Source organism: Pungitius pungitius, chromosome 4 (assembly GCF_949316345.1).
Source record: "Pungitius pungitius chromosome 4, fPunPun2.1, whole genome shotgun sequence".
NCBI lineage: Eukaryota > Metazoa > Chordata > Actinopteri > Perciformes > Gasterosteidae > Pungitius > Pungitius pungitius.
This window is the reverse complement of record NC_084903.1, coordinates 9,978,229-10,002,438: the sequence shown is the minus strand read 5'-3', so window position 1 is coordinate 10,002,438 and position 24,210 is coordinate 9,978,229. Positions and strand designations below refer to the sequence as shown.

The following is a 24,210-nucleotide window of genomic DNA, read 5'->3' as shown; positions in this document are numbered from 1 at the left end:
CTGTGGCCCAAACTCCAAAACCCTAAAATCTTCACTTCCCATGGCACAACTCAATGTTTTTTAGGCCTCCACCGCCCGCATTTGTCAAACAGACTTGAACTCACAAACCACGCTGGGCTGTGAAGCAATTTTGGCGTAGTGGTCACAGTCGTAAATGCCGACCGCGTGAGGCCCTGTGCGGGCTCCAAAAGATCTGTTCCTCATGGACAGATGCAGAGAAAAACACTGTACGAAACGTAAACAAACTTTTATGACTGCCACAAACCCTTCAACATGATTCTTTGGAGTCTCAGAATGAGTATTTATTGAGCCATTAGCCAAATCATATAGTGACTGCTCATCCTACTTGTGGGTTTCACGTAGGCAGAAGCCTGAAAACCCTTTTCAGCAAAAGAATGAACAGTCGTCTTGGTGTTCTGTTCTCTTGAAACCTCCACATCCCCGGGTTATAGCGCAAACCTTCCATCAAGGAGTCCATTGAAGAGCTAACCACTCCAGAGTACGCAAAATTACAAGGTGACTGTCCGTGGACTAAGTAAAAACAGAAAAAACAAACACCAATAGGATTATTTGGGGAAAAAATGTATTAACCGAGCGATATTCCAAGGTGAGCAATCGTCACGAGGCCCAAATCAGCACTAATGAACTTGACATCACTGAATTATTACAAAGCAGTCCCATCAGCAACACACACACACACACACACACACACACACACACACTTGCTCATACTGAAACCCACAATCCATAAAAACCTGCTAACCTCTGAAACCATGGTTTCCCTCTTCCTGCATCATTTCAATATTCATGGGTCAGGCTTGTTGCAAATAGTGTGTAGAAAGTGGGGGTGGTGTGGGGGGGGGAGAGGGGGGAGAGGGGGGGGCGCAGTTACGGGCTGCAATAAACCACCTTTTGGTTACTGATCAAACTCGCTCTCCATCTAGTGTGTCCCCGGAGCTAATGTTCAAACTGATTCGTTAGACTCAATGGAAAACTTGGGAGGACAAAAATAAATACACAAAGTCAAGTGAAGTTACACTGTGTGTGGGGAAAATCTGCACGTTACAAATCCAGGTCTGACACCTGGTATGTTCCCACGTCTTTCAGATCAGTGTAGAGTCGTGTTTGGGCTAAAAGTACGTAAAGAGGCTGCTCTCACAGGTTGCCACGTCCAATTATACAATACTAATAAAAACAATGTCAAATGGGTACAAGCCTCCCCTGTAGCTCACAAACAGGCTCGACGGACACAATGATGTGGAGATTTGATATCTTTTGCCACCACAGGAAGGGGAGAGCGGGTCGGCTGTAAGGTCTGTGTGTGGCAAGCTGACATTACTCGTGTTGCCAGAGGAGAGCAACACTGTTGCAAAATCCGATTTAATCAGCGTGTGCGTTTGCTACAGACATTTTTCACCACTCTTCCGTTAAACCCAACCTGCCCGCAAGATGGAAACAATATATGGACGCGCTTCCCCTCACTTCCGGGGTTTCTCTCTCTCTCTCTCTCTCTCTCTGCAGAGCGGTGCAGCGAGTGTTTCCCCGAAGGGGGAGGTCATCCCTGGGAGGGATCCGGTCCGACCTTTCCCCCCCAGGGGGCACGTGAAGGACGTCCTGGAGGAGCTGCGCTCCGCGTGCGGCCCTTTGTTTACTCCCCGCTGACCCTGCATGATGGCCCTACTCCGTCACTTCCCCGCTGTTCCTCATACTGTTTTCCCGCAGCGGGTGGATGGCAGGGGGGGGGGGGGGGGGGGGGGGGGGCGTTAACTGAGCGCCGTGAGAGCGGCTGTACTCGGGCCCGGATTATTCCACACGGCCTGCGTCTCAACAGTCAACAAACGTGTTTACAGCCAACGACCCAGAGAGCCCCGTCCTTCCCCCCCGGCCCTCTCCTGTCAGTCTGGACAGGAGGGAGTTTGGGAACCTCTGCTGGCCAGCTGTCAAGGGAAGGAGGTGCTGGGATGTTTGTGTGTGTGTGGGGTGGGGGGGGGTCTCTGTCACTCCTGAGTCCTCCAAATTCTTCCGTCCTCCTCGATGTGTGCGTATTCCACAGGCTCTCCTTCCGACAAGGGTCAGCGGCCTCGGGCGTTCAGGTGGAGCAGCTTACAGGCAGAGCTGCACGTTCCCTGGAGATCATCTACTCTTAGGCCAATCCAATAACCCACTGAGCTCTTGAAAGATCTAAACCTTTCATTCGGGATCAAACGTCGAACTGTAAACAATGGCGCAACGCTCATCGGATTGAATAAACCGTACGCCAACTAGCGTGGGGTCCGGTCCGAGCGCGTCACACTGGCGTGTTAAGACCGTGGCCCCCGAGATTCCACCCGTTATCCGCTATCCACGGGCGAGACGCCACCTTCTGTCCCTCGCCCCGTGTCTCCCGTGCATCTGCTTTGCATTAGCCTGTTGCCATGCAGGGGGAAAAAAAGACACAATTCTTTTGTAGTCTATCCCAGCCAATCAGGAAGTGAATTGGGGGGGATGTTTCCTGTTTCCTGTGGCAGCCAGACCAAACGGACTTGGGGCCCAGTAGCGACGCTCGTTTTCTTTTCCTCAATAGTGTGCGTTTCTACACAAAAAGAGTCACGACCTGGCGGAGGGAGAAGAACACAAGTCCTATCTCTGTCTATCCCTCTCGTCTACAGATACCTGGCAGACTAGGAGCTCTGACTCATCCGCCAGCCTCGGTCGTTATACAAGGGTTACAAAGACAGGAGCAGAGTGCCTTGGGGGGGGATCAGACTGACAGCGAGTGTGACTGCTGCTAGGTAACAAGTGCAGAGGCTACTCTACCGGGAACAAGGGAACTCAGGCCACGTTAATGTTCTTCAACAAGTCGTCACATATAATAGAGCTAGTGAGCTATTTTTACAGATATCATTTTTCCCGTGAAGGAATTTAATAAGTACATTTATTCAGGTGTTGGCAGGGTGTTGCAAATGGTTTTATTAACAATTTATTTATGTTTAAAATGTTTCAAAGGTTTCTTATTTTTGGCCAATGAACAGCCCAGACCTAAATATATGAACTCAAAATTTAATCTTTCATTTTGAGAGGCAGAAAATAGCTAATTTTGGCTTAGAATAATGACGAAAACCTGTAGTTTCCTTTCATTTTTAAGGCATTTAAGGCATACTACTAAAAAAATATATATCTATATATACATTCAGTACATTGATATAATAACTCACATTTTTTTCAGCGTTGAGTCCTTTGACATACATTTCGGGGAAAGCCCCCTGGTGTGATTAGTAAGCGTGATCGTATCTAGGAAAGAAGTCTGTGGTCCTCAGCTCACTTTTCCTTCACAGGAACTCAGCGCTGCTGGCTGACTGAACATTCATTCACAAAGTGCTGCAATCGACAAAGGCCTTTGTGAGTTAACACAACAACTCCCCTCCAGCATATCATCTCCCTGGGGCTGGACGATTTGAATCAACTCAGGGCGGTTCTCCCTCCAGCTGTTTACCTACGATTCTAACAAGAGCTCGGAAACACGGCCTGACTTTGAGCATCGACTCCACGGAAAAAGGTCTAAATGGTGGCTGGCATCAATACACAGCACAGCAGCTTGAATGAGTGTTTGTTGTCATTTTTTTTTCTTCTTCTTCTATGCTCATTCCGCCTGTCGCCTGTTTGGAGTCAAAACAAACCGGACAGCGGAGCCAGGATGATTGGCCCGCCAGATGTCACGGGAAACTGCAACAGACGCTTCCAAAACGTCAAAAAAAAGACAGTTTAAAGCAGACAGAGGAAATGACTGTTTGCTTTAAATGTTTTGATGTTAAAAGGAAAAAAACAACTAAAGAAACACCATAGTGCCATAGTACAGGAGTAAGATTTACTAACATTGTAGGAACAGTTGGTTAAATAATGGGTTTGTCGGTAGGCAGAAACTTCATTTCACTTTGTCATTAAAATACTAAAAACCACCCCAAAATTATCAAAAGACAGCATCTCAAATATGAATTGAGTGTTTGGCTTTTCAACTCGTGGATTAATATGTGAAGGTAACAAATTACTTGATTTATCGAGAAAACAACATTCAGATTAGTGACAATATTGAAAATATGACATCACCCTAACCTAATACAGTAAAAATCACAATCACAGTAGCTAAGGTGATTTCTCCCTCCTGTTTGGATATTACTAGTATTTCCACAGTAGTCCTATTATTATTATTATAAATGTATATGATAATCTAGTGTAATCCATGAGATACAGACGGCTGCAGTGTCAAGTGTGTACAGTTTTAAAACAAATTAAAAAAATACAAGAAGAACAACTTCTTGTACAAACATGACACTCAGAATTGCAAAAACACAATCGTCTCCACGAAATCCACCTCCTCCTGCAAACCAAGGGTGCTCACTGGAGACCAGCTAGATATCTAAAAATAGATATCTGGGTTAGCGATCAATAGCTAGACGGTTAAACACAAAGGTGTTTAGAAGGATGGGGGGGGGGGGTTGTTCCATAACATGAATGGATGGCAGCGGCTATGGTGTAATAAAGGCTTTTTATAGTGTCAAGAGAAAGCATCTGGATGTGTGCAGCTGTGGAGTAAGAGTCTCCATACGTGGACCTCTGACACATGATTTGGGTTCTTGTGCCAGCTGCCTAAATCCCCACAAAGCTTCGAATCCCTCGATTATTACAGTTCTTTTTTTTACTATTATTTTTTTTGTATCAATCTGCTGTTTACAGCTCTGACAGGAACGCGTGTGTGTGGAATTACAATAACAGAAGGAAAGAGACGGATCAGCATTCAGCCCCCCCGACAACCCCCCCCCCCCCCCCCGACCCCTCCTCACTCACTGCCGGCCTGGCCCGTTAACATGGAGCCATCCATAAAGGCGCTCAGACTGGGGGGGGGTAGGGATTTTTCTTTTCGTCTTACCTATTTTTATTTTAACGCTCTGGAAAACCCGCAGACCTTCCTCTTCTACCGCCATGCTTTCCACCGTGGCTCTTGCTCCCTTTTTTTGTGACGACTAGATGAATACAGTCGTCCACGGTGGTCGGTTCTGGCCTCTCCAGCGCAAGGATAATCCAGGGGTTTTGCACATCTATGCTCTCCGGACAGCGATCATACTCCGGTCCCGATCACTTGCTTCTGCTGGCTGGTCGCGAACGAGCGGGCAGATTCGGCAGCGGCAGCCACAGCAACAGCAGCAGCGCAAAAGGAGGCGTGGCTCCACATGACACCGCCCACATGGTGTATGGAGGGTGATCCGTGCCACGGGGGGGGGGGGGGGGGGGAGGGTGGAGAGTGCTGCCATTGAGGAAAAATCGTGGACAGCCTCCCACTGTCATAATTGTTAAAAAAAAAAAAAAATTCTGGTAGTGAAAATAATGATAAACAAATAATATGGGTGGATAGCAGAAATGAATGGATTTTTAAGATAAGATTGAAAGCGGCAGTATGGAGACCTTTGAACTCGCCCACTCCACGAGTTCAAGTTCACCGCTTCGTGACTTGGATTTGAATGTCAAATTTGTTTACAAAAATCCCTAACTGAGTGAAATGCCCCCAAGGTAGTGTAAGTGGCCGACATGAAAAGAGCTGTTTGAATTCTCTAATGCTAAGTAAAGGGCCTTCAATGCTTCCCTACTTGCTCCTTTAGCATAGGAACCACTGGACCCGCCTTTACGAAAGGAAAAGAGAAAACTCCATCCCACAATTTCTTGCATCCGCAATATTTAAATAGTGACGTACCATTCGGCCGTTCACAAGAACTAACGATCATTACAGGGAAACGTAATTAGATCATGTGATTAACCGTTGACTATAAAGCATGACTCATTTATGTTGCAACCTTGTTAATAAAGTAATACCCGCTCCAAACACAACTCCAACAAGTTAGAACATATGTTATGCAAACTAGTCCACAAATCTGCCATGGCGGTTCTTACATACATGTTTTCCATCAACGCTAGAAGCTAACAAAGAAAACAGCAAACGCACAAAGTCACTAGCCGAGACGACACTGATTGTCGTAACTTTACCACCTTCCGTGCAGGTTTTGGTGGTTAGGGAGGTTTTTTTTAAGCCAATCGTCACTCCAGAGTGTCATTTTACACTCGACTCATTTAGGATTCTGAGCAGCTAAGGGAGCTGTCGCTCTTATCCATCATGGCCATTTTCGGAGCAGAGGCCAAAAAAACGCCTCAGAGATATATAAAGGGTATAATGTTCCTTTCATTTCCAAAGGGTCAGGGCACATTAAAACGACTATAGTTTTCAGACATAAAAGATATTTCAGATTTAACTGATGAGTTGGCTCAATAAATATACACTATAAATAAGTTGTTATAATGTTGACCAGAGTTCCCCCTTAAAAGGTCTCTATCCTTATTCTATCCTAAGCCACATGTATCAATTATTAGTAAACAGACGAAATGCTTTTTCTTCTTTTTAAATATAACTCTCACTACTGCGTTAATGGGAATTAGAGCTATTTTCTAGAAAAGAATTCGGATCAGCATGTATTGTGTCTGTGTCATTCATGTCTGTTCGTTGTCATGTTGGAATATTTGACCTCTCAAATTGACCTTGGAAATAGCTGCACTGGTGTTGGGGACACTAGTTCCTCTATTCCCATTTCTCTTTCAATCACCCCACTCATACAGGCTTTGATGCTCTCGCTCTTCTTTGGCATTAATCACCCCCCATAAAGGCTACAAACACCAGTATGCCTCTGAATTGACAAGAAGTGACTTATGTTATGTATGTTGAATGATTTAGAAATATATCATTGTAGCTGCTGACAAAGCTGGGTCACCGCACTCAAATGCTTCAGCATCATATTTGTACCCTCCCCCTCTAAAAAATTGGCAATGCATGTTCTGTGGCTGCGTTAGTCTCCATTTATGAGCCCCACATGCAGCAAAACCAGGTCTGACTCTGCTGGGTCTCTCCATATTGTTTCCTTCATTAATTAAAATACAAAACAGCTTCAAATGCTTTTTGCTGTGCTGTAAATGATCTATTGCTGTTTCCGTGAGCTGAGCGTTAGAGGCTGTATGCCACTAAGGATTAGCCTCTTTCATTAAGGTCACTGCCAAACTCAGGATATGCTGTACAATACCATCCTTTCAAATGTGAAGCACAGTGACATGTCAGGCTGTCATAGGAAGAGGAAACCGCTTTGACCTCTGAAGACAAAATTAATGGATCAATGTGACAACCAGCAAAACTTTTACTTGAGTTGAGGAGGGTTGTTTTGGTTTCCCTAAAGCATGGCCTTACAATGATACAAAAGACAAATGAACATAGAAAGCTTGACCACTTTACGTCATTATTGAATGAACACAATAATGTTTTTTGTGTTGTCATGTGTTACATTTCAAATAAACACAGATTCCTCTGCAAACGGCCAATGCACATCAACCATAGTGAGCATTATTATGAGTTAACCTCCATTGTTTAAATACAAGAACTTTTGTTTAACAATTCTGTTAAAAAAAGGAACAGGGTTGCAAGTCATTTTTGTGGTCATTTTTGTGGTTAATCAATATTTATTGAATAGCCAAATCATTTACAAATGCTTTGACCGAATCTATCCTGAATGATGAGTTAATGGAAACAAGGTCATTAAAGAGTCACAGGAATTGTCTTCTGTGTTTCGAGACAAATTGACCAGGTGGAAGAATGGACGAGGTGCCGGTTCTCTTGGTGGGAGGGAAGGCTGGAAAGGGTTTAACGTCCATTCGGGTGAATGACACAGGATCATCATCAGGCCGCACTTGAGGCTGTCGGACCACGCCTCTGAGATCACCATGACCACATTCCTCAAAATAGCCTGACTCTGGTCTGGAGCATGCTTCAAACCCAGCGGGCCGGACCCGACCCAGCAGAGACGTGGGACTGAAAGAACAGTCGGGGCAGTCTCTCCACCGGGGGCGATGGTTGGCTGCAGTGCTTTCTCTGCCAGCTCAAGTGTTAGGATTAGCTGTGACTCCTTTGGAACAGCTCGAAATCTAATCACGCTATACGTCCCATTGCTACCGTCAGCTTGTGGGACGGTTCTCTTAAAGAGAAATGACCCGTCTCCAAACAACAACAACAGCAGCCCTGGGCACTAGTTAACTAAATGCATTCAGGAACGTCATTTACATTTAATGCCACTTGTTCTTATACTTAAGTACATTTTAGATGAAATTATTACATTTTAAATTCAGTTCATAATTATAAACAGACCCTCACTCATTATTAATGCATGTATAATCATAGAATATTCCAATATTTTTACACAAATGTCTTTTTAATGCATGTATTTTACTTACAGTAACAGTAAAAAGTATACTGGTGTATGTGAGTATCTTTCCTACCACATAGTGAATGTGTATACTGTGCCTGCGTATAAGTGATACAGTTAATCCAATTTGCCTGACTTTGGTTATCAAAATGATATACCAACTTTCATAGATAGTAACCATGGTATATACACAACCTTAGCACAGCGTAACAAGGCAACAATGTGGGACCTTTATGTCGCCCACATCCTGTCAGCTGCCTGTTTGTGCAGCTTGTGGCTACATGGGAGAGTGATTTTGGGCTCTACCTTTACTCAAAGTCTATTGAGCATGGCAGGTAATGTGTGAACTCTCCTCTTGCCTACACATTTGCATGCACAGTAACACCAGTCAAATCAGCATAATATAAACACACTGCAGGAGTCGAAGGGTTGCCTCATCGAACAACACCAATAGCGTCAGCCAGCCAAAATTATAGCCGGAGAACACTGTTTTTTTGTGGCTGTGTGCGCGGGATCACAAAGAGAAATAACGTTTTAAAGACGTTAATGACGTGTGTTTATTTCAGTTTAGCTGAACCCGGCTACGCCCTGTGGTGAACCACCACCAGCCTGTGTGTGTGTGTGACTGAATGTGTGTGTATGAGTGCAAATGCTATAAAACAGAAAAACAGAAAAAGGCCCTCCTGCTTTGGAACTCTAACTTACCACGGGCATAAAAAGTGAACAAAGATATGAAAAAAAGCGCATGTGTTTGCCTATGTCTGTATTTGTACGCTTGACAATGAAGAGCCACGGACGGAAAGAGGAAGAGAAGGCAGATGCTGACTCTAAGCAGATTAGTGAAAGGATGCTCACTGTTGTTTTAATATGCTCAAGCCAGCCACCGGAGCAGAGTCGGAGGGCGCGGCACACTTAAAATAACTGCACAGTAACAATTTACTCCCCCAACCGTGGCTTACTCAGTATTTTTTGTGGTAAATGCACCCACCGTAATATACAGTGTGAATGGATACGGTATACATGACACAGGCAGGGAGCCAGTTGAACAGATGGCGATTGACATGTGCTAAGTTAATCTGGTACTATGGGGGGAGAAACAAAGAAAATCCCAGGACATAGGACCTGAATCAAGGATTCGAAGAGTAAATGTAAAATAGCATTGAGGATAGATCACCAATGCAACTTTATCTCTAATATTTCCAGTTGACATATTTGCAGATGTCCAAGTCGATTTCTCTACAGCAGCATTCTCAACACTCCATCTGGAGAAAATTCAAATATGAAAAGTAAAAATCCTGCTGTAGGATAGTTATTAGTTGGGTTACAGAAAAACTAATCAGACACATATGCAGATATGGGCAGTCATTGCTCAGTTGAAACCAGAAATACAAACATTTTTACAAAAATCAACTTTTGTAAATGTGTTCGAGGAACGCGTCTCTGATCTTCAGGGTTTAAAGGGGGGGGGACTATTTTTATCATGTAATGCTTCAAACCTCTTAAGGGAATGTGACATACAGTCTAACGATATGCAACATATGGGATTCTTGATTTGTGCAAGTGGCGACAAAGTTGCATCAATACTGGTTTAGATGAACTTGTTTAGAAGGGGAAATCCTTAACTGTCAATGTCTATTATATTGTCCATGAATATATTGTACAAAGTCATCCATTTTTAGTTGCCAAAGCAGAAGTGACAAACTTTGCTATACATCCTTTCAGCTCATTTAGTAAGCCCTTGCGCACAAGGAGAACCATGCGGGACAAAAGCAATGCCACAATTATCGGTATTATAGCACCACCTAGTGTGCATTGTCGGCCAGTTATCCCACCTTCGAAGTTTAAAGGACGGAGACAATAGTCATTAAGAAAATTTAGATAGACTTGTCTGTGGGTTTATGCCGTTGTTCATTTTGACTAATGCAGTGAAGTCGGTTTCACCTTTTAATGTTTTAATGTTGTTTTTTTTAATGTTTTTTTTTTCTTTTTTAATGAGTGCCACTGGTCAGTTCATGTCGCAGCTTGTTACCATGGAGACTTGAGTTGGTCCTGGGTACCCTATGGTAACAGTTTAACAAGTCCGCATAGTGACACACGTGGCCCCAATGATCAAATGCAGCACAAGGCATCTGCTGGCATAGTTTTGTGTTCAATATATCACAATAAATGTCCTTTTCATCAAGCTAACATAAGGTGAAGTGGGAACCTTCACCCAGAAAAGCCAGGATCCGGGCTTTGAATGCTAAATAAGACAGCCTCGGCTATGATCAGCAAAATGGAATAAATTACTGAATATGATATCAAAAGTCCTGTTCAATCAAGGTTACAGAGGGTCGGCTTGCACTGCCGCTTTAAACAGGCTCTCCGCCGGGTCTCTGTCGCTCTGTGTCTCTCTTCCTCATTTCGCCGCTTTGTTTTCACTGTCGCTCTTTTGACCATGGCTGCTCATTCTACCGAAGAACCGTTCCCCTTCCACGGGCTGCTCCCCAAGAAAGAAACGGGTGCCGTGTCTTATCTTACCAGGTTCCCCGAGTATGATGGCCGGGGGGTGCTCATTGCCATCCTCGACACAGGCGTGGATCCCGGGGCCCCCGGCATGCAGGTAAATCTGACCCGCTGCCTCACGTTAGCTACTCCATAGCTTGTTGCTAGCTAGCAATGCTAAAGGCCCCACTGATTCACGTTAGTTGTAATTAAGTTAGCACACTGTCTCACAACGGCAGATAAGAACACATAGCTGGTGTGACAACCAAATTAACACAAAGTAATGGATAGAAAGCACTTTCTCCTGCTGTCTAATTGTGTATCGGTGTTAAACACATTTACGAGCTCTAACGGTTAGCTTGGTGGTCTATCTGCTAGCATGTTAGCCTGACAGCTAACGGTTGAATTTGTCCGCCTCAGTTGGCCGTCATCAGTCATTTCAGTTTCCCTGCCAGGTGCGTACAGCGGGCCGCAATAATCACCCACGATCGGTTAGTTCTGGTGAAGTGAGCCGTGAGGTCAATTGGTTAGATGTTAGACGTTTTAACTTGACGTTATTGCCAAGTCACACCGTAATTATTTGATTAAATAATCATTATTTATTAAGTTAATTTCCTTATAATTACGTATTGTTGGAGTAACCTGAGGTCAATCGTTTCATTTCATTCACCTCCTTTCTTAAAAAGGTAATCAACTAGAATCTTCATTCATACAATTCTGTTACAAGGCATAACAATGGTATTTTCTGATCAGCATCATTTAACATTACATTCAAGTTGAGCTGACGGTCGTCCCCGATGAACGTTGTTGCCATGAATTTCTTAATTGATTTTCCTGTTCCTGATCATTTTATTCATTCCTGCTTCTTTAGGTCACAACTGAGGGGAAGCCAAAGATCGTCGACATCATCGATACAACAGGCAGCGGTGACGTAAACATGAGCACGGTGGCCGAGTCTAAAGATGGGACGATCCTTGGCCTCTCTGGTAGAACACTTAAGGTCAGTAGCCACCCCAAATACTAATAATAGAAACAAAACAAAATGAATAACAGCTCTCACGTGTTCCAACACATGTATTTGTCCTACATCATTTTTTTTTTCAACCAGTATGGCACCTTTTTAAAAATTGAATTATACATGACTAGATTATTAGAGCTACACTTTATGTTTCTGTCTTCATATTATCGTTGTCTTTTTATGTCTTCCAGATCCCTCCTGCCTGGGTCAACCCAACAGGGAAGTACCGCATTGGAGTTAAAAATGGCTATGAGTTCTTCCCTAAGGCTCTCAAAGAAAGAATGCAGGTAGGAAGATAGGACGTTCCAGTGTTGGATTTCTACAACACAATAGGTTTATTCCAAATGAGTAAAACAATAATATATGTTGTTCTGTAGATACAATGAATGAAAAGCATTTGGCTTGCCATCCTCTGTGGAGCTATCATATTACTTTTGCTGTCCCTTGATCTACTAGAAAGAGCGAAAAGAGAAGATGTGGGACCCACCGCACCGAGCAGCAGTGGCCGAAGTTTCTCAGAAGACAGAAGAGTTTGACCTCGCTCACCCAACACCATCACAGGTCACCCACGGACCCGAGTTCTTTGTCAACCCGTCAGCGTTACATGCAGTTGCTAGTAATTGTACTGTGATGGTTTTTAAAATTATTTTCTCCCTCCTGTTATTCTCCTCCTTTCTCTCTCAAGGTGGAGAAGTTGCAGAGGGAAGAGCTGCAGAGTCAGGCCGAGTTGCTAGCATCGTTGGAAAAGAAGTACAGTGATCCTGGTCCTGTATATGACTGTGTGCTTTGGCACGATGGCGTCACATGGAGGCAAGGCATTATACGTTTTTGTTCCTTTTCATACGTAATCTTTTAATTTATTTTTATTTTTCAACCTTCCTATGTTTATCATTCTTGTTTGTGGTCGTTAGGGCTGTCGTTGATACTTTAGAGAAAGGAGACTTGTCCCAGTGCACAGTGCTGAGCGCCTACAAAGAGACACAAGAGTACGCCACGTTAGGAAATGCCGAGATGCTTAACTACTCTGTTAACATCTACGACGAGGGAAACACACTCTGCATTGTCACCAGTGGAGGTGAGCTATCCCGAAGCACATTCATCTATTCCCTCTAAAACCAGGCCTTCATAAGATTCAGTCAGTTAGCACAGAAAGCTGTTCAGCATAACACTAGGTTATTACACCGTCACCTGTGAAGGCTGCATTATACACTCACCGGCCACTTTATTAGGTACACCTGTCCAACTGCTCGTTAACACTTAATTTCTAAGCAGCCAATCACATGGCGGCAACTCAGTGCATTTAGGCATGTAGACATTGTCAAGACAATCTCCTGCAGTTCAAACCGAGCATCAGTATGGGGAAGAAAGGTGATTTGAGTGACTTTGAACGTGGCATGATTGTTGGTGCCAGAAGGGCTGGTCTGAGTATTTCAGAAACTGCTAATCTACTGGGATTTTCACGCACAACCATCTCTAGGGTTTACAGAGAATGGTCCGAAAAAGAAAAAACATCCAGTGAGCGGCAGTTCTGTGGGCGGAAATGCCTTGTTGATGCCAGAGGTCAGAGGAGAATGGCCAGACTGGTTCGAGCTGATAGAAGGGCAACAGTGACTCAAATAACCACCCGTTACAACCAAGGTGGGCATAAGAGCATCTCTGAACGCACAGTACGTCGAACTTTGAGGCAGATGGGCTACAGCAGCAGAAGACCACACCGGGTGCCACTCCTTTCAGCTAAGAACAGGAAACTGAGGCTACAATTTGCACAAGCTCATCGAAATTGGACAATAGAAGATTGGAAAAACGTTGCCTGGTCTGATGAGTCTCGATTTCTGCTGCGACATTCGGATGGTAGGGTCAGAATTTGGCGTCTACAACATGAAAGCATGGATCCATCCTGCCTTGTATCAACGGTTCAGGCTGGTGGTGGTGGTGTCATGGTGTGGGGAATATTTTCTTGGCACTCTTTGGGCCCCTTGGTACCAATTGAGCATCGTTGCAACGCCACAGCCTACCTGAGTATTGTTGCTGACCATGTCCATCCCTTTATGACCACAATGTACCCAACTTCTGATGGCTACTTTCAGCAGGATAAAGCGCCATGTCATAAAGCTGGAATCATCTCAGACTGGTTTCTTGAACATGACAATGAGTTCGCTGTACTCAAATGGCCTCCACAATCACCAGATCTCAATCCAATAGAGCATCTTTGGGATGTGGTGGAACGGGAGATTCGCATCATGGATGTGTAGCCGACAAATCTGCGGCAACTGTGTGATGCCATCATGTCAATATGGACCAAACTCCCTGAGGAATGCTTCCAGCACCTTGTTGAATCTATGCCACGAAGAATTGAGGCATTTCTGAAGGCAAAAGGGGGTCCAACCCGTTACTAGCATGGGGTACCTAATAAAGTGGCCGGTGAGTGTATGTACAAGTCCACTACATATTCTCCACTCCAACTTGTTTGTGTGTTTTTAAAGGCGCTCATGGGACACATGTGGCAAGCATTGCAGCCGGATACTTCCCAGAGGAACCGGAGCGTAACGGTGTGGCCCCCGGTGCCCAAATCCTGGCCCTGAAGATTGGAGACACCCGCCTCAGTACCATGGAAACGGGCACAGGACTCATCCGAGCGGTATACTGCTGAGACAAATATAATTAGCCGTAAGCTTCCCCTCTCCCGCTCCACCCTTTCATTTTTTCGATTCTCTCTCTTGTCACTCAAAGATGATTGAAGTCATCAACTACAAGTGTGACCTGGTTAACTATAGCTACGGAGAAGCTACCCACTGGCCCAACACGGGGTAAGTATTGCAACAGCATATATTAAGTTGCAGTTAACACGAATGAAAGTGTGCAGATGAGGTGTCCAGGCCTGTGATGAAAGCCATTCATTGATGTGTATCCAAACTGGGGCAGGGGCTTCACAACCATGTCTGACTTGATGTCAATCTGTCTTTCAGGAGGATTTGTGAGGTGATCACAGAGGCCACGCAGAAGCACAATGTCATATTCGTTTCTAGTGCAGGAAACAACGGGCCGTGCCTCTCCACTGTCGGCTGCCCCGGGGGAACCACCAGCAGTGTCATAGGTACATTCACTGAGGACTTGAGGATTTTCATTAAACCTCCAATCACTTAATAATTCTTGGTCTACAACTTGATACTGCATGCAACCTGGTGTAAACAAATGAAAAAGAAAAATCTATTTTACTATGTACAACTCAACATTTTCAGAAAAATCTGTCCTGACCCAAAGTCTGAAATAAAGTTTGAGTGAGCCATGTAGCCATGGATACACTGCGTCATTAACAGAACTGTTCTACAGTTAGTAACAGTTTGTTAATGATCAATAACTCCTTGCTAAAATTCTGTATGTTTAATAATTGAATCTGCAGTACTGGTTGAAAGACCAGACTAATATGTTGTCAGCTGAAAGTGTCTGTATTGATTTTCTTTCCATGCTGCCTTAATCCTGCTCCCTTCTTTCCGCAGGAGTTGGGGCGTATGTGACTCCAGACATGATGGTGGCAGAGTATTCTCTTAGGGAGAAGCTGCCTCCCAATCAGTACACCTGGTCATCCAGGGGCCCGAGCACAGACGGGGCCCTGGGTGTCAGCATCAGCGCGCCGGGCGGGGCCATCGCCTCCGTACCCAACTGGACTCTTCGCGGTACCCAGCTGATGAACGGCACGTCCATGTCCTCCCCTAATGCCTGTGGCGGCATCGCACTCATCCTCTCAGGTGCGTGCGGGTTGATATTAGACACAGGAACTCCTAACCCTGTGGAAATGCAAATCGGATTCCAGCGTCTTGTTTTTGTGTGCTTTTGAAGGAATGAAGCAGAGCGGGATCCGTCCCTCTGTTCCTGCGGTGAGGAGAGCGCTGGAGCACACGGCTCTGAAGATTGACGACATTGAGGTGTTTGCACAGGGTCATGGAATAATCCAGGTAACTCTTAGACCTAATCATTTTGTTTGGCCACTTCTTTGCACGTTTCTGTGTGCCATCCCGTGACATACTCCCTTTCTTCTCAGGTGGACAAGGCATTAGACTACCTCACTCAACATGCCACTTTACCCACAAGCCACCTTGGCTTCTCAATAAGTGTGGGATCACAAAGAGGCATCTACCTCAGGGACCCGGCCCACGTCCTTGCCCCCTCAGATCACGGAGTAGGAATTGAACCCGTCTTTCCGGAAAACACAGGTACTGGTCACACTTGGAAGCACAATCATTTAAAACAACGGCATCTTGAGTGTTTTCTAGTTTTTATACACCATGTGTCTTCTCTTAATGGCCACCGCAGGGAACTCTGAGCGAATCTCCTTGCAGCTCCACTTGGCGCTCACATGTGCCGCGCCATGGGTCCAGTGCCCCTCCCATCTAGAGCTTATGAACCAGTGTCGCCATGTGAATGTACGCGTTGATCCTGTGGGACTGAGAGAGGGAGTGCACTACACAGAGGTAGGGACTGGCAGGAGAGCAGGACAGAGAGAATCCGGTCCTTGTCTATTGATGCCAATCTGGACACTTTGAACATGTGCTACTTATTTTTTAGGTCTGCGGGTATGATACGTCAGCACCAAGCTGTGGCCCCTTATTCAGAGTCCCAATCACATGCATTATCCCCACCAAGTAAGTTCTTGCATCATATGTTTTTTTTCCCCCCCATTTCTGTCTGTCACCATCACAAGAGGTTTAAATGTGTCTGACGGCTGTGTCTCTTTCATCTGACAGAGTGACGGACACTCGTAATCAGGAGGTGGGTTTCACAGACGTCCACTTCAGGCCTGGCCAGATCAGACGCCACTTCATCACCGTTCCTCAGGGAGCCTCCTGGGCAGGTCGGTGGGCTTGAGATCTAGTGTTCAGTAAAGAATATTATTTCAGATTTTAAATTCCTTGTGTCTCTCCTGCAGAGATCACACTGACCTCTCATTCGGGAGACGTCTCATCAAAGTTCGTCCTCCATGCGGTGCACCTGGTCAAGCAGAGAGCGTATAGAGCTAATGAGTTCTACAAGTTTTCCTCTCTGTTGGAAAGAGGCTCCCTTACTGAGGCTTTCCCTGTGCTGGTACGTATATTTTATTATAATACACACTCAATTGTTCAGGAGTCACCTTTTTTAAAAGAAAAATAAAAGCCGCAAGTATCTGTAATGGAAGTCACTTCATTCTGTAGGTGCATAATAGATAACATGACAGTGGACTCATTTCGACACGCTTCTTGTCTCCAGTCAGGAAAGATAGTCGAGTTCTGCATTGCCCGCTGGTGGGCGAGTCTGGGCGATGTCACAGTGGACTACAGCATCTCGTTCCATGGACTCAACACTTCCCCTGCACCACTGCACATAGTGAGGAGACAACACGAACGGGTAAACCTGGGCCAGAGCGCTCTTCGTTCTCTGTGCGTGACTTGTCATTTGTCTCCACGTAGCACGCCTCAGAAGGAGTGACGAGTTTTGATGTGTCGTCGCCTCTGAGGTACGAGGAGGTGTCCCCCACTATTACCCTCAAGTCTTGGGTTCAGCCTCTCAGGTAACTGGACGCAAAATACACACACACACACACACACACGCATACGTGCATGTGCAGGTCATTGAGTGATTCTCCTCGTCGTTGTTGTTGTTCTAGGCCCTTAAATTCAAAGATCAAAGCGCTGGGACAGAGGGACGTTCTGCCTAACAACAGACAACTGTACGAGCTTGTCCTCACCTACAGCTTTCACCAGGTACAACCCACACCGTCGGCACTGGAACGGCATATTTTTCAGCCCGGTTTGCCACGCATGTATATAGTCTTTTTCTGCTCTATTCTCAGCCCAAGAGTGGCGAGGTCACCCCCAGCTGCCCCATGCTGTGTGAGCTGCTGTACGAGTCCGAGTTTGACAGTCAGCTCTGGATGCTGTTTGATCAGAACAAGAGACTACTGGGCTCAGGGGATGCTTATCCACACCAGGTACTCTTGGCCACATTAAGAGCTCGACCCCTGAAGAGGACATCCTTTATCTTTGGCAGGTTTTTACGTATTTAACACCAATCCCGGCTGTCTGTTTTCACCTCTACAGTACTCTCTGAAGCTGGAGAAGGGGGACTACAGTGTGCGTCTGCAGGTCCGCCACGAGCAGTCCAGCGAACTGGAGCGCCTGAAGGACCTACCGTTTGTGGTGTCTCATCGTCTGTCCACCACGCTCAGCCTGGACGTCTACGAATCGCACCGTGCCGCCCTGATGGCCAAGAAGAAGGCAAACACTGTCACCTTGTGCCCAGGGGCTACGCAGCCCTTCTACGTCACAGCCCTGCCCGACGACAAGTGAGTCCATTCGGCGAAAGCCTTTTCATTTGAGTTGTGGGACATTACAACTGCACAAACAGATTGCTCCTTGAACATCCCTAAGTAAGCAAATAAAATGGACTAACACAAAAAACACACATTGCATGATGTATACTTTACAGCTGCCAAATTAAATAGATTAGGCACAAAAAATATTTAGATTAGATTTTTCCAACATGTTTCGGTTTAAGGTGCTGAATCATCGCCGTGGTGCTACCGTGCCAGGCCATGTCGCTTTTGCATATCTTACAATCAGACTCCCGAAATTCAAAGCCCCTCCCGGACCGACCTTTCTCTCGACTTCCACCCGGACAACAATATTGCTGCACCACCCGTCACTGGGCGCGCCGTTTCAGACCGAACAATAATAAAGGTTACACCTTGAAGTCGAGCGCGGCGATTAGAACGGAAAAAGATGAGACTGGCGCTGCAAAGAAAAGCGCCAGCACCCCCCCCCCCCCCCGCGAGCGCTCAACTTTTTTTTTTCTCAGCTCTGCGCGGCGCGCTCAACTTTTTTTTAATACTCAAACATAATAGTCGCGCGACACAACGGATCGATAATAAAATTCGTTGCCAACGCTTTTAATAATCGATTTCAGCGATTCGTTGTTGCAGCCCTAATATCATGGATCAAATATGAGGCAGTGTTGTCTTCTTGCTTCATGCTTGTGCTCATTAGTTCACCTATAAGAAAGTCTGGGAATCTGTACTCCGGGTGCTCAAAGGTTGGACCACTGCTGGAAATATGTGATCAAATGAAGTTTAATGTTCCCATGTTAATCCTATCTATTGCTTGCTTTCTCTATTTTTCTTTTCCCCACAGGATCCCAAAGGGGACGAGTCCAGGAGGCTATCTTTCAGGCTCTCTGGTTGTCCCCAAGAGCGAGTATGGAAAGAAAGCAGTGAGTGGCCTTATTTGTTGTTACCCTCCATCCTCTAAAATAATAGTCAGTCCTGCTGCTCGGGATCTGAAGTTGTGGTAGTCTTTCCTCTCCTGTAGTGAAGGACATATCGTTAGGTGAACATATAATAAACTACAATATGGTGGCTGTCTGGTTATGACCAATGTGCTATTTAGCTTGGCCTAATGTGAAACTGTACATGTATGATGTACTTGTTGTCCTGAGGATCTGGGTTTAAGACCAGTGCTCCCATGCTTGTTGCTTCCTCTTTTATCATGTTTGTCATCACCTTCAGCGCTAATTCGACTCTGGTGTGCGTTGCTTCTTAAATTGTTTTTTTTTTTCTCTTTTGCTTTTGTCCATGCTTTTCCTGTTAGTCCAAAAACCCAATTTGCTCATGCTCAATTTGTTACCTCAGATTACAACACACTGGATCTGGCTATTTCCCTGTTTCGTTACATTGCTGATTAGTAGGATCCTATAGTCGCTAACACGGTCAAAATAAGTGGTTAATCTCTGGGACTCTAATTTTAATTAGAAAATGAGAATATTATGATTAAAAAGAAAACAGTATTTGTTTCAGTGCAAGTACAGTTACAATGCCTGGTATTTTGGCCCCAATATTATATTGATCATTTCTTTTAAACATTACTCTGAGAGACCTTTTTTGTCTCAAGAAGCCAATATTCTAAACAGTTAAATGTCTTCTTGTAAATTTAATCCATCTGACCATCCTATGTGCTGCTTACTTAAATTATTATTTGAAGGGAATAACAAACTTTTTGTACCCACTGTGATGCGTGAAATACAACCGCAAATGCGTCATTTCTAGAGCTTCTCTGTGGGCTGTAGGTTTTCCATCTTGACTGCTTGAGGGTTGTCTCATCGCACACGTCCAAATTCTTTTTGTTTAGTAACAGCTCTGTGTGTCTTTGGCTGGACGTTCTGGTCGGACAGCTCTAATGCCAATGTCTTGTCAAACTTCAGCATTTTGTTTCACATTGCACTCCTGAAGATGTTTCATTGTTTTAAATGTGACGCATAGATACAAAGATTCACTGTGAAACATTTCTATAGTGTCGTGTGCAGAAATCTGTAGCATTTTTTTTAAAGCATGACAGGTAGGTGGATTCAACTCTGAGTGAGGATGAAAGAAGAAAAAAAGAGAGCGAATCCTTTTTGTTATGTTTTTGTTGTCTCCTCCTTACTGTGTGTTATTCTGACCACCAGGGGCAGGCCTCTGCAAAACGACAAGGGAAGTTTAAAAAGGTACTGGATGAGCTAGAAACTACAGCAGAGCGTCCACCGCTCTCCTACCATGAAGAAATGGCTTATTGCTTACCTTCAGATGTAATCTGTTACATCCTCATTAATTATGTCGAAGCATGTCATCACTGCTGTATTGAAGTATGCAATTGGTCATAATAGGACTTTCATTTAGTAAGTTTTTCTGGTGGTCAGTTCAAATTAATAATACCTATATCAATTGCACATTGATAACGAGCATCAATTCAAACTTGTATCTATGGCACATGTATTCATATGCCATTTTTCTTAACACAACTTAAAGACGTTTGGAGTCACGGGACAATGGTTGGAAGAGAGGGAGAATTTGGAATTCTGATTCAGAGTTGCAGAAGAGGTCTTTTATTCTATGCATTATTTTTGTACTGATATGTTTTTTTTGGTATTCATACAGGATATCGTGCCAGTTGTCTACCACTTAATTCCTGCTCCCAACAAATCCAAAAATGGAGGGAAGGAGAAGGACAAGGAGGGGGACAAAGAGAAAGATGTGAACGAGGAGTTTGCTGAAGCTCTGAGGGACTTAAAGATTCAGTGGATGACAAAGTGTGCACAGTAACTTTTAACTTTTCTTAGCCACACTTTTCCTTTTTAATATTCTTTTATGGCTCATCAGACAAATCGTCATGTTTCTATGCTGTTCAGGTTGGACTCAAGCACCATCTATGATGAACTCAAGGAGAACTACCTGGACTACCTCCCGCTGCATGTGCAAAGACTTCACCAGCTGGACTCTGAAAAGGTAACGCCTCATTCCGGGGAGAGACACCAGGCGCGAATGGAGGAAGGAACTCTCTGATGGTGCATTTAAGTATTCAGCAGCTTAGTTTTTTTTTTCTTTCTACACCTTCTGTTGTTCAGGAGCGTGTGAAGCGTCTCAAAGAGGTGGCATCAGCCGCCGAAATGGTCATATCCCACATCGACCAGACGGCCCTGGCCGTTTACCTCACCATGAAGACGGACCCTCGGCCCGATGCCGCCTCTATCAAGACGTAGGTCGTGCACAGTATTGATAGGAGAACGATGATGATTGTTGGTAAAGGGGTAGAAGAGAAGGAGAAACATTGTTTATCCACACAGAAAATGAAGTGTAGAAGAGCCTTTGACTGTGATGAACATTACAGACATGGGATATTTAAAAATTCTACAATTACTGCAGTTTGATTTCCCTTTAAAATAAATATTTTATTTTTTAAACGTGAACCCATAGATACGGTATAAATAGTTTGGCCAAACCACTAATATCCCAGCACATCCTGATCAAGATGGTTAGGGTTCCACAATAAACTACACGGTTTTGAAAGAAGAAATTCAAAAGGAAAAGTTAAATGAAATAAGGGATAAACACATAACTCTCTAATTGGGAACATTTATTGCCAAATTACTTTTACACACATTACTGTGTGTAAAATACTTTGGCAGTTGGTGCAAGACAATGGACAACAAGACAAATGCAGGAAAATGTAAAATGTAATTTGAACAGATTATAAGTTGAAGGTACACTATAATAAGAATATAAACTAGAGGAATATAGGATTTAAAAAAATAGAGAGTTCTATTCAATGCACACTTTGGGGGTTTTGCTGGTATAGCCTTTTAGTAGCTTGGTGTGACCAGTAAATTATGTTAGTAAATGTATGATAAACGTATTGGTGAGTTTGTTTACATTTACGTCCAGTCCCTTGTGGCCAGTGTTCAATGTTGGCTATGTGTACATTTTTGTTGTGATCTTTTTTGATCTTTTTTTAACAAAAGTCTTTGATTATTTTAAGATGTCAGCTGAAGTGGTCTCTGTTTTTCGGGTGGCTCACCTTCTGCTGTAAAGCCCCCGAGTAGATCGTCCCATTTAAAGAAAAATGCTCAAGCTGGAGGCCTCGATTGTGAGCTGTCCTCTTAACTGTCTGTGTCTCAGGGACATGGAGAAGCAGAAGTCGTCTCTGCTCGACGCGCTCTGCAGGAAGGGCTGCGCTCTGGCCGACCAGCTGCTGCTGCCCCCAGTGCCGCAGGATGGCGCCGGTGCCATCTCCACGGGACAGGTAGCGGGAGAGCAGCAGCAGCAGGAGGAGGACGACAAGGACAAGGAGGAGGAGGAGGCTGAGGAAGAGGTGGCCAGCAGTTCTGGCGACACCTCGCACATTGTGGTTAAAGATCTGACGGATACGTTTTGGGAGGTGCAGAAGTGGGCGGAGCTAACGGACTCCAAGGTGAACCAGATGTTTTTAGAAAATCAAAAACCATGTTAGTGCCTCAGTGTGAACAACAATCTGTCTCTCGGTACTTCTCTACACCGGTTCTGGAGTGAAAGTGCTACTTTGTATAAATTAGATGAATGTCGACCATGTATATAATTTCTTTCATATCTTTTGCGTTGCTTAGGTGTTGATGTTTTCATACAAACACGCTCTGGTGAACAAGATGTACGGCCGAGCCTTAAAGTACGCCTCAAAGATGGTGGAGGAGAAGCCCAGCAAAGACAACATGAAGAACTGCATTCAGGTATGGGAGCTGTCCAACATATTTACCAGACACTGTCAGCTGCCTCCTCTCCGAAGACTCATGTTTCCTTTTTAAATCACTTGTTGTTGTTTTTTGTTTTACAGCTTATGCAACACCTTCAGTGGACACACTGTGCCACCTTCAGTGAGAACTGGCTCCCAGTCATGTACCCCGCAGAATACACGCTTTTCTAGACACATCACATGCATGCAGCACGAGCAGCATGGCCGTACATGGTTAATTGGATATCATGTCCCTCAGGGTCACATGATGTGGCATCTGTCCTGTCCTACAGCTCTGCAGACCATGTGGCATTACTGTTCATTTTAATGCCACCAACAGAAAAAATCCCCAATTATTCTGTTGAATTAGTTTTTTTTTTTAAATGCATTACACGTTTGACAGCCTCTAGTTATCACTGACTACTTTTGTATTGGGTGTTGTCCTTCATTTTTGGTGTCATCTACACATTTGGAAGCTTTTCACGTCTGCACTCATCCTCAGCTGTCTGGGCTTCACTTCACAAAAACCTCATTATTTTATGTAAATACTGTAAGAGGGCCAGTGCGGACTCCAGGAAAGTTGGGTCCCCATTTCCTCAAACAAATGAAGAGCAGAAACAGCCGTATCTGATTGTTTTGATACTTCAGTGAGGACTTGCTGCTGCGTGATGTTCGGACATACGGGGGCGCACAGGGTCTCCGACTTGAAAGGGATACAGAACTCAGACTCTTTTTATTGTTCCAGGCAGACCAGGTTGATAAAAGTTCATATTTAGTCTTGTCTGTGTTGTTAGACTTTGATTGATGTACACAGAACAGTGTTGAGGTGCCTTCCTTCATCTACCGGACCTTTTTTCTGGTGGGATGACAATGCGAGGCCCTCTTGCAGGCGTTTTCTCCCACTGGCATTTGGTGTCAAATGTGTGTCCAAAGCCTGTGCGCTGTATGCCAGAGACGAGCCGTGTAATAGGAAGCCTAAAAACGCACCGGCTCAGCCTCGGCTTACCTCCAGAGGTGCTCGCCGCTCCACACAGCAACGAGCGGAAAATCCAACTTCTACCGTGAGAGATGCAGTTGTGGGCAGCGGAAGGATGTTTAGTTTTTAGTGTTTAAATGTTCACCCAGTATTGGATGTTTCTCTGCAACAGTGAAAATGTTGCCTTTGTACATACAATAATGTACATACGCACATAACATACAAACATTAAGATGCAATAGGTCTATAGTGCAAATATTATTGGAGCTGATGTATTTTGCATATATGCATGTCTTAAGATGTAACAAAAACAATAGCGGATTTTAGTTTGTTTCAATTTTAGATTTTTTTTTTTTTTTTTAACCCGGAAAAAGATTTGGAGGGGGTAATCCAAAACTGTTGTGTGTGTGTAAAACTTAGTGTGTT

The 24,210-nt window shown here is 44.5% G+C and overlaps 2 protein-coding genes across 4 annotated transcripts in view; one reads left to right on the top strand and one right to left on the bottom strand.

Moving 5' to 3' along the window:
• Window positions 1-5,193, bottom strand: part of rasa3 (RAS p21 protein activator 3) — a 32,259-nt gene extending 27,066 nt beyond the window's left edge. For both annotated transcript variants that reach the window (XM_037490265.2, XM_037490272.2), the window contains exon 1: window positions 4,904-5,193. In XM_037490265.2, coding sequence (XP_037346162.2) covers window positions 4,904-4,958 — 55 coding nt within the window. In that variant the 5' untranslated portion in view covers window positions 4,959-5,193. The remainder of the gene's footprint in view (window positions 1-4,903) is intronic.
• Window positions 5,194-10,633: 5,440 nt separating this feature from the next.
• On the top strand, window positions 10,634-24,169 carry tpp2 (tripeptidyl peptidase 2). 2 transcript variants are annotated; one of them, XM_037488623.2, is made up of 29 exons: window positions 10,634-10,866; window positions 11,620-11,748; window positions 11,958-12,053; window positions 12,223-12,327; window positions 12,452-12,576; window positions 12,678-12,841; window positions 14,250-14,404; window positions 14,497-14,573; window positions 14,733-14,860; window positions 15,264-15,512; window positions 15,604-15,719; window positions 15,806-15,977; window positions 16,078-16,235; window positions 16,330-16,406; window positions 16,509-16,615; window positions 16,691-16,845; window positions 17,008-17,124; window positions 17,208-17,308; window positions 17,405-17,501; window positions 17,591-17,728; window positions 17,838-18,082; window positions 18,927-19,005; window positions 20,236-20,274; window positions 20,705-20,856; window positions 20,956-21,052; window positions 21,172-21,302; window positions 22,223-22,514; window positions 22,687-22,806; window positions 22,911-24,169. In XM_037488623.2, the coding sequence occupies exons 1-29, from the start codon at window positions 10,702-10,704 to the stop codon at window positions 22,998-23,000; spliced, it is 3,876 nt and encodes a 1,291-aa protein (XP_037344520.2). In that variant the 5' UTR covers window positions 10,634-10,701; the 3' UTR covers window positions 23,001-24,169. The 2 variants fall into 2 exon arrangements, with proteins under 2 accessions (XP_037344520.2, XP_037344529.2); XM_037488632.2 differs by lacking the exon at window positions 20,236-20,274 and having other exon boundaries at window positions 10,635-10,866.
• Window positions 24,170-24,210: the final 41 nt, after the last annotated feature.

What these genes read in the sequence shown, in the direction of transcription:
- tpp2 (XM_037488623.2), top strand. Translation starts at nt 10,702, where the DNA reads ATGGCTGCTCATTCTACCGAAGAACCGTTCCCCTTCCACGGGCTGCTC. An exon ending in TCTCTGGTAGAACACTTAAG is followed by an intron (nt 11,749 to 11,957) that starts GTCAGTAGCCAC and finishes TATGTCTTCCAG; the next exon opens with ATCCCTCCTGCCTGGGTCAA. An exon ending in CACGATGGCGTCACATGGAG is followed by an intron (nt 12,577 to 12,677) that starts GCAAGGCATTAT and finishes TGTGGTCGTTAG; the next exon opens with GGCTGTCGTTGATACTTTAG.